At 37.8% G+C, this 9,864-nt stretch overlaps 1 protein-coding gene across 2 annotated transcripts in view; it reads left to right on the top strand.

Moving 5' to 3' along the window:
* Positions 1 to 3,870: 3,870 nt before the first annotated feature.
* Positions 3,871 to 9,864, top strand: part of ARHGEF4 (Rho guanine nucleotide exchange factor 4) — a 175,324-nt gene continuing 169,330 nt past the window's right edge. For both annotated transcript variants that reach the window (XM_088132236.1, XM_088132234.1), the window contains exons 1-2: positions 3,871 to 4,311; positions 7,898 to 7,933. In XM_088132236.1, coding sequence (XP_087988362.1) covers positions 4,102 to 4,311; positions 7,898 to 7,933 — 246 coding nt within the window. In that variant the 5' untranslated portion in view covers positions 3,871 to 4,101. The remainder of the gene's footprint in view (positions 4,312 to 7,897; positions 7,934 to 9,864) is intronic.

Raw genomic sequence — 9,864 nt, 5'->3', positions numbered from 1 at the left:
GATTTGCCTTGCATTTAATTAATTTTAACAGTAAAAAAAAATGTTTTGAAGGCTCCAAACTTGAATCTCTGTCTGTACATGTGCACAATGTACTGTCTTGTGTATATAAATACCTGCACAATAAATTCATTGGTACATTTGTAGCAATAATTCGAGGGCCTCTGTTATTTTATAATTTTGAACTATGTTTTGAATGTGGTTTTTTATGATATGTTTTTTAACAAATAAATGGATGATTCATTTGTTCAGTGTATCTGTGGCCTTTTTGTCCTACTTGCTTAGTACTAATTTTCTCCAAAATTGAATAGAATAACTTTCTCAAGAAGGTACTCTTCAAATTTGTTGGATTATGATCCCCATCTTACCCTTCTGGGTTGCTCATTTGGCTATGCTGATTTGGAAAGTTGATAATGTTTTGAGGACACCAGGTTGGAGAAATAGGGAATGTTAGATGCCACATGCAATAGTTCAGTTCACATCATACTAATTCTTGATTTCTTTTACCAATGGTTTGTTGAGTACGCCATTGTGATGTGATTGATTAATTTTAAGCCATAAATCATGGTTTACAAATTACAAAGTTTCAACCAATGTTAATCCAGAAACAAGGAAACCAAATCATGTATTAACAAGATGTATGAATTTAAAACTTATAATTTCTCTTAGGATACCTAAGTTTCAATGTTATTTGTTTCATTTTGGGTTAGTGTTATGTGTAGACCCAGACACTATCATTTATGACTTGAGGCTTATAGTTAAGTATATTGCATGAACCTAGATAATTGTAGTTTATTCAACAAATTATGGTTTAGCACAAAGTGGGAATCTAATCTATGGTTCTAGTGATGCACATATCTATATTTATATCTGCCTATTCCTTGATTTGATTATGTCAGGTACTCTTAATATGTCTTCAACATAATACATATAATATACTAGTAAGTAAGAAAAACAAACCACAGGAAATTGTTAGAGAAGCCCTCAGTATACAAGAACATTCTTATGAGAATGCTGTCATAGGAATGTAAGTATCAAGAATTTGGAGCCTGTAATTGGATCTCATCCTTTGTGTTTTATTTATATCCTCAACTGGCTTGACCATAATGGCTGCAGCCGTTTTGTCCCACAATTCCTGGGACAACTCCACAGTTTCTGAAGGTGACATTCATTAGCAAACAAAATCACATCCAATCAATCTATTAGTGGTAACCGGTTGAAAGGAATGAGAGAAAAATGAAATCTGTTATTTTGCATCATTATAACCTCATCAAACAAACAGGCATCACTGAACAAGTTAATAGGTGGAGCAAAAAAGAGCTTGCCTGTAGAGTTCAATGGGGGAATGTAACAAATTTTCCACTGAAGTGAAACAGTGAATATTTGTTTAACCCGAGAGCTTGAGAATGGATTAGCAAAAAAAAAAAAGAAAAAGAAAAAGAAAAAAAAAGGCACCTAGTGATAGAATCTGAAGAAACCAAAATGAAGAAGTATGGACAGTCAAGACTGCAGTGCTTATGGAATGTCTGTGCCCAAGAACTACTGGCCATATATTTCCACAGGTGCAAGCTTGTGGCATTCTTTGGAGAAAAAGTAAAAGGATCGCAGTAACAACAGCTGTAGGATTTATCACATCAAAGAGGAATCGACAAAGAAGGAATTCTCCTTAGGGAAAAGAATCAAATAAAGGAGCAGACTAAACAGCTTCCAAGTTCTCATAGAAAAAACAGGCTGTGAGCTTTCAAGAGAAGAAATAGGTAAGGGTAAAGAAGGTACTAGACTCTTAAAGGCCAGAAGAATGCAGTAAAGAGAAGGCTTGTTTAATTAGTGACTCTCTGTTATGAGGAATCAAAACAAATGCACACCAAATTTCACACCATGAAATGTGTTCTCTTTCAGGCATAGGAATCAGAGATATGAGAACTTCCAACTCTTATTAAATCTCCCAACAATTATTCTTTCTCCTTAATTCATGTGGTGACAAATTATATTACTAAGAACAGCTATAATCATATATCTACAGCCTTTCATGATCTAGGAAGGAAGCTCAAAACCCTGGGGGCTTGGTGGTGTTCTCTATACTTCCAATTCATGGAAAAAAACCTGGAAAGGGAAAGAATATCCCAAGTGAAGAACTGGATATGCAAATGGTGCTGACAGGGTAAATTGGGTTTATGGAGTTGCTAACATGAACTTTACAAAGACTGGTAAATATGTGTTTGGCCAAATATAGCAATTTGATCAGGAGAATTTTAAATTCAATCCTTTGGGGGTTTGGAGGTAGAAATTGGGAAGTATACATTTCAGGAAAAGGCCTGTGCATTGTGGAAGGAAGTGAGAGTGTTTAAATGCAGCCTGTTAAACTATTACATGAGAAGTCAGGAAAAAAATAGGCTTACAAAGATCTGGTCTTCATTGCCCATGTACTAATGCTCAGAATGTTGAACATCAACAAGATGAGCTTAATCTCTAAGTACAAGAAATAAAATATGATTTAATAGGTATGATCTGGTGGGATGAGTCTCTTGATTGGAATATAGCAGCTGAGGGATACAAATGGTTCAATAAGAACAGAAGCACCAGAAGGAGAAGAGGAATTGCGCCGTACATTGAAAGTATCCAGTAAGGAATTCAAGTTAATGAATGTAGTGATGTTATAGTTCTTATGAGAGGCCTGTGCTGATCAACCCCCTACTAGGGTTCTAGGATTGTTGTTGTTGTTGTTGTTATCCTCCTCCCCCTCCCCCTCCTCCTCCTCCTCCATAGGTAGACTTGCCAGCATAATCAGTGACCAGGACTCCAGATTACTATGTATAAGGGTGTGCATTAAATTATGACACTTGATCATTATGTGAACATAGTTTAGGTGTGCTTTGCCCAACTCCCAGGGCTTCCATCTCATTTGGAAGGCACCAGGTTGAAGAAGATTCATTAATGTAAACCAATAAACGTTATTTGTTGCTGGATGAACTGATCCCTAGTAAAATTAATGCGCATTTTTTTCAAAGGAATAAAACACTGTTTTTAATCATTTGTGAATGCTGTTCATGCAGGAGCCACTGTGGATTAGAGCCAGGTGTAACTTTAATAGAAATTCAGTCAATAGGTGATAGAACTCCCAATTCAGAAACAAGAAGTGCAAAACAAGGTCTTAAGCAAGAAAAAAGCAGAAAAGGCTTTCTTAACAAGGTTATACATGTATTAGTTTAGTGACACAATTAGGTATGTTATGAAGGAGTTTGCCTAAATAATTAATTTAATAGTCGATACAGGAACTATTAAATCAAATATATTTAAACATGATGTGTTTGTGTATATATGCACACACAGCACATATGCCCAGGGTGTGCAAAGCATGCTTTCTCTGTATATCATAAACACTTGAAACACCTTCGTTCTAAAATTCCATGAAAATTCTCAGGGGGAAAGTATGGCTTAGTAGAAGAGCTATTAATTAACCCAAAATACCTTGATTTTAGTTCATTGAAGACACTTCATTTGTTCTTTTGAAATCTGTAGCAAGTATTCACATAACAACACATTATTGTAGTTGGAAAGGAATAATAATAATAATAATATTAATAATAATAATAAAAAAAAAACTTCCAGCACAAAAATGCAATCCTCCCCCACAAGGACATTATTCCTTCCAGAACTGGGACTTCATTTGAGGAAACAAAACTGGCCCAAAGAGTTTTGATAGATCATCACTTTTTCTTTTATTCGCTTCCTAATAAGAACAAGGGAGCACTGATGTCGGGGTGGGGGGTGGGGAGCTGGGGCTTGCACTTTGACTAAATGGAATCTTTCTTTTCACTCTTGGCAACCACAGAAGTATTCTTGTGCTGTATGACAAGACACTCTCTGGGCAGTGCTATATTTATCTTGTACTTGAACACACATTTCCAGGAGGTTTTTCAATAACAGAAAGGCAACCAGCCAAAGCAGTTTTAACCTAAGAAGTTTTGTTCCAGCATCATCAGCACTGTGTTGATTGCAGAGGCCGAACAGTGCGATGGCCAGGAAGAGTTAACTGCTGCCTTGAAACAAAGGACTCTCCCTTTTGCCTGTGGCTTTGTGAAAGACCGAAGAATAGTTGATAAGATGGAGTTCAACAAGTTTCTGAGTGCATCAGGGGGGCATCAAAGAAGGCAAGAGGAGGCTTGTGCTGGTGCAGGCAGCAGTGACGCCGGTGTTGACGATGATGTGGATTTTGTACAAATGTATCTCAGCTGTTTACCTGAGAGATATATGAAGGCAAAATTTACCCTGGCAGCATATCTGGCATGCTGGCTAATCTTGAAACTCTGCAAGGTAAGAGATTGATTTCCGTAATGCAGCCAGGGCCAAAGTCCACGGCAGTGAAGGCAACAGGGGGAAGGTTGCCAGGTGAGGAGGTAGCACCAATGAAGGAGTGTCAGCACCTGGATTGGCACAGGCTGAAGCGAGACGCACGTAGGATGGCCGTGCTGTTGGCAACGCAGCATCCTTTAAGCTTTAAAAGTATTTTGAAACTCAGAAAAACCAGGGAGGTTCATTTCATTATTATTTTCTTCCAAGCTATGTACAACAGATGAGTGTTTATTGCTAAATAATCCCATTTGGCATCAGGGCAGCAGAAGCAAGCTACATTTTGTTCTTGGAATCATGATAATGCCATGATTTCAAATGTGATACTACGCATACTCAGAATATTTTCTTTTCTTTTTTTAAAACTGGGCAGCTAAACATGTTTTTGAATTTGTTTTATTTGCTGGTCTAACATTTCAGGAATGTAGAAGCAGTAGTAAAACATGGAATCAAGGAATGGGGACAAAGAAATGTTACTTGGATTTTCCCCAGTGAAATAATGCACATGATCATCTAAAATGCTTCTGCCCCCCCCCCACAAAACAATTAAATCCAGAGGCTAAAAGTACCTGCTCCCTCTTTGAGTGACAGATCACCCAATGATGGAGCAGCATTCAAATACTAGCACTGGGAGACAACACTTCTGTTTCCTTAGACCTGCCTCTTGCACTAATTAGTGTCTCCTCCCCACCAACTTTCTTGCCAGTTGACATTGAAGAACTACTTGTAGGAGTGAAAAATACGCTGTTTATTTAAAGCTGTGAGGGAAATTATACAAAACTCTAGTAGTAAAAACTGCAGCATTTTTGGTTGATCTGGAATATGAATTGAGATTGAGTTTTCAATACAACATATTTATATTTACTCTCCCAGCCTTCTGGAAAGGGGTGAAGACCTGGCTCTGCCAACTCGCGTGGGGTGGGAGGAGGGGTAACCAACCCTGGGGATGGCTGGCACCCTGAAGATGCTCCCATAGCTAATAACTTTTCATTTACCACCTATTCCTTGGAATACATTTTATTTAAGAACACTGTTTTATTGTATTTCAATCAGTATTTATTCTTGTTTTTATTGTAAACTGCCCAGAGTCGCTCTTTGAGTAAGATGCGTGGTGAATAAATTTGAAATATAAATAAACAAACAAACAAACAAACAAACATACAATGTTTCTCTAATCCCTAAAACTAGCTGGAACAGAGGAATATAAAATATGCAAAGGCAGAATGGTTATGAAATGGGGGCATTAAGTTGTCCTATATCTACTGGGAGAAGGCTCTTTGGAGTTTGGAGGGACATTTCTTGGAGGGAGATGCTTAAGGTTGCACTAATTTATTGCAAAAAGCATTCTCTGGAACATTTTGATATTTGTATTTCAGGTAAAAAATCAAAATGCACTTACTGAAATTGAGTTAATATTAGAAGGAACAGCAGCATAAAATCATGTAGCCACATTTTATAGAATATTTGAACAAGTATCTGTCTAAGTTTTCCTTTTTCCTTCTTTGAGGTGGGTGGGAGAGGTTTGGGTGAAAGGGTTAAACTTAAAAAAGTTATATAAAAGTTATATACCTAGCATAATTTATTTTCTAAATTTAATTTAGAAAACAATTTAATGTATCATTATCCCATTGCTTTGTAAAATTCTAGTAGTAGCAGTTTAATTTCTTGACATGCAGAAAAACTGTTAGATAATAATCAGAAATGTTAGTTTTTTCCAATCTGTGGGTCTGTTCTATCATTCTAAAGTAAGGATAAACACAAGAATTATTTATTAAACAATATTTATAAGCAGCCTCAATCCATATGGATTCTATTCAAGATTGGGGTGATGAGATTTGTAGGCCAACATATCTAGATAATATAAAATTGGATATTTGCTCAAATAAGCAGCACTGATATTGGATGAAAATTAGCTACAGCACTAAACAGTCACTAGCGTTAGCATCTTTCATCTTGAAAGTTTAATTCAAAAATAATTGTTTGGTGTGATTCACCTTTACCTAAATTATGAGAAAAGTGTATAGCAAGTACAGGAATAATAAAATTAAAAACAGCATTTTCAGGAATAATAAAATTAAAAACAGATCTTTCTCCATATTACAGACCATTTCACTCATATTCATTATAACTTATTCAAATATGATTTACTATATTGGGCAAAATGAAGTCTTTTCAGGATTGGGTTTGCCACTGGTAAATGCACTGAAGGTCCTGGTGTGTGTGTGTGTGTGTGTGTGTGTGTGTAAGAGAGAGAGTAGAGACATTATTTGGTTTTAAAACACATCTGATTGAATTCTCATTGTTCTCCCATCTTGAACCGGGAGAAATACTGCTGGCTAATAGACCTATGCTAGATGCTTTAAAAAGATGACAGGATCTCATTAACAAGTTACTCTCATAAAAAATGAGTAAATTTGGGCTGAATGTTAAGGATATATTGTATTATGAATGGCAAGAAATTCAACACTTTTCAAATCATACTTGTAAATGTATTAGAACTTCAATGTCCTCCCTGCATCCAAACACCACTTATAAGAACTAAAAATAATGCTTTATGCTGTATTTCATTCTGTACTTGCTATACAGGAACCTTCCCCAGTCTGAGAGGACTACAGCCCCCACCAGCCATGGGCAGTTCATCCAGGCACGGGTGACTTGCAGTTTGGTTCATCCAGACTGCCTAAGGTTGACCGAGCTTGTGGTATATTCTCCACCAGTCGACTCCTGCACCTCTCCAAAGATAGTCCATTCAAATTCCCTCTCCAAATACGCTCACCTCATGTCATTTGCCCTCCCAGCTTTCTGTGGCATCACTTCTTGCCTAGAATACAGCAGACTATCTGCACTGTCCATTAAGTCTGCCAACATCCAGCATAAGTGGGGAAGGGGAGAGAAACAGGAGCTATGCTACCAAAACTTGAAGCTAAAATAGTTGTTAAAAATACGCCACAGTGATGCCACAAGCAGAAGGGGCTCAGAAAGCTGGCAGAATGAGCCACACCTACACCGTGGCAGATATTCAGCCTTAGTTGTGCCTGGGCATTTTACCAGTTACAAAATGCTTCACATTCCCCCATTATTAGCATCCCATGCCCTTTTTATTAAGCTTGTTGAGCCTAATTCAGGAGAAACTGTGGGAGCCTTATTCCTCTATCCCAGCATCCATAATTCTCGTTTTGTCTCTGTCCCTCCTCCATCTCTTCCTACTCTGTTAGCAAAACAAGCAAGCAGGGAGAAGCTTGTATAGCTGCGAAGAATATGCAGCATAATTATGCCTCACACAATGGGTCTGTATGAAGGGCTTTTGTGTACAGCCTCCCCCATCAGCCTAGAACGAAGAAATCCCTCGAAGAAAAGAAACGCAAAACCAGCTGCTTTAGGAATCTTCTGCGGTTCTCATCTGACGAACACACAGAGGGACAGACTTGTCCCAGGGGTGGTTCCACTGAAGTCAGAAAAGACGGAGCACCAAAGATGAATTGGCGGGACGTGGGTGGTTCGTGCTGGCTCCTTTCTCCCCCTCTAACTTTTGGCATTTGTATCTTGACAGACAGCCTGGGAAAAAAGATGCCCAGCCATTCAAAAGGTAGGATTTCACATCAATTATCAAATGGCATCCAATAATTATTCGTTAACCATTAACCCCGTCCAAAACCACTCCGTAAGTATGACTAACAAATAACAAGAACAATCTAAAGACATGCTTTTTTGAAAACAGTTTCAAATTACTTGGTTTTAACATGTGCTACTCAACCAGAAATAGAAATCATCAATATATTTTGTAGTTCATAAGGTATGGGGGACAGAGGAGTACTACTACATTAGTACTAGTTGCAGCACTAGATTTGAATAGTTTAGGGGAAAAAAAGTCACTGGTGTAATAGCTTCACTGGCAGCCTTTATATACTTATTTGAGTAAACTCTAGTAAATTCATTCAAATTACTTCCAAGTAGATATGCATAGGATTTCATGGTTAATGAGCATTTTATTATTTAAACTCACAAAATTAATATTCTATGAAATTCATAATAAGTGTCAATTATTTTCCATTTTACTATTGTATTTCCAAACTAAGAAAGTTTGAGAGTGACAGTTTAATGTTTTCAAAGAAAATGATAATTAAAAATAGGCAGACGAATATGTTAGCAGTCAGTGCTCCAATTATATTTGCAACTTAGCATCCATGTTCTTCAGTCGCACGTAACATGGGCCCCAAATGTCCCTCTCCAATTAGAAAAACAAGACCAATAAGCCAACGAGCATTCTGGAGTTTACATCTTTTCTCTGCCTTGCCTTTAGGCAAAGCAGTTGGCAGGAGCCCCGACCTCCCAAAAGCAAGATCGTGCCAGAACGGACTAATCAATATTCAGCAGAGATGGTTGCTCATTATGCAGCCACTGAGTACTTCCAGAAGTTGCTCACTGTGCACTTCTCATTCTTCACTCTTCTCTTACTGCGCATGTACGCATACAAACGTACCTCCCACGAGGCCTCCCTTTTCTATCCAGCAGGAAAACAAAACCTGTAGCAAACTCCACTCAGCTCTAGCCCACTGAGGCCGGAGATTGATATGTGCTCCAGTGACAAAGGAGAGCTGGGGGTAAGGCTGTCCCTAATACAAAATACTGCCTAGCTTATTTTGTATTAGGGACAGCGAAAGCAAGAGAGTGAGGAAGTGAGTAAGATAGGAAACAAACTCCATCCAACACTAATAAGAACAACCAGTGGAATTCTGATTTTAATTTTTTCAGAACAAAATGAGGAATGACAAGAGAAGTGGGCATGGCCCATTCCTTATCTGTTCTAGCAGATAACTTATTTGAAATACCACTGGGAGCAAAATTATTCAACCCTATGCTGTTTTGTGCTCCAGGCAGCTTCATGTCTCAGTATGGTTTCTGTAGAAGGCAGATTCTTGTGCTCCTCACCATCATGGATTAAGAACAATAGCTCCAAGTGGCACAAAGAATGGGTGGATGGAAATACTAGGAAGCAATATTTTTGTCCTGTGAAGTTTCATCTAGTTAATTCTGATCACAAAATGTCAGGGCTGCCTCTATTATTGACAGAGTAATTTGGATTTGAAACTATTGTGTTTTTTATTTCAAAGAATGCAGTGAGTTATTAGACAATTCTCACTCAATAAATTGATTTATTGCTTTTTTTTCTGAGAAAGAGAAAGAGAGATAATGTCTGAAACTGCAATGTCTAAAAGTCAGTGTGAACCCAAGCCCTAAATGAAAAGGGTTGGATCCCAGCTGAACAACAGAAACTGCAATAAATTCCAAGTGCTTTTCAAGTGTCAGTCTCTGTGTCCCAGCACTAATGTATTTTGAGGGAATCATGTGGCTGGCCTGAATAACACAATTACTTTTCTTATCACAACTAGGGCATAGTTTGCATGCTAAAGAGGGAAAACAAGAGGCTGCTGATATGTCTGTTAAAACAAGCTTTAGCAGGATCCAGATATGCAACTATTCTATTTCTGGGCTCCTGCTCTGATTGTCCAATAGCCC

The sequence above is a fragment of the Python bivittatus genome, unplaced genomic scaffold, assembly GCF_059951505.1.
Source record: "Python bivittatus isolate LINGU-HERP-01145 unplaced genomic scaffold, Pbiv_v1 ctg000980_np1212, whole genome shotgun sequence".
Classification (NCBI taxonomy): Eukaryota; Metazoa; Chordata; class Lepidosauria; order Squamata; family Pythonidae; genus Python; species Python bivittatus.
The sequence above is the reverse complement of the archived record's forward strand: the minus strand, read 5'-3'. Positions and strand labels throughout refer to the sequence as shown.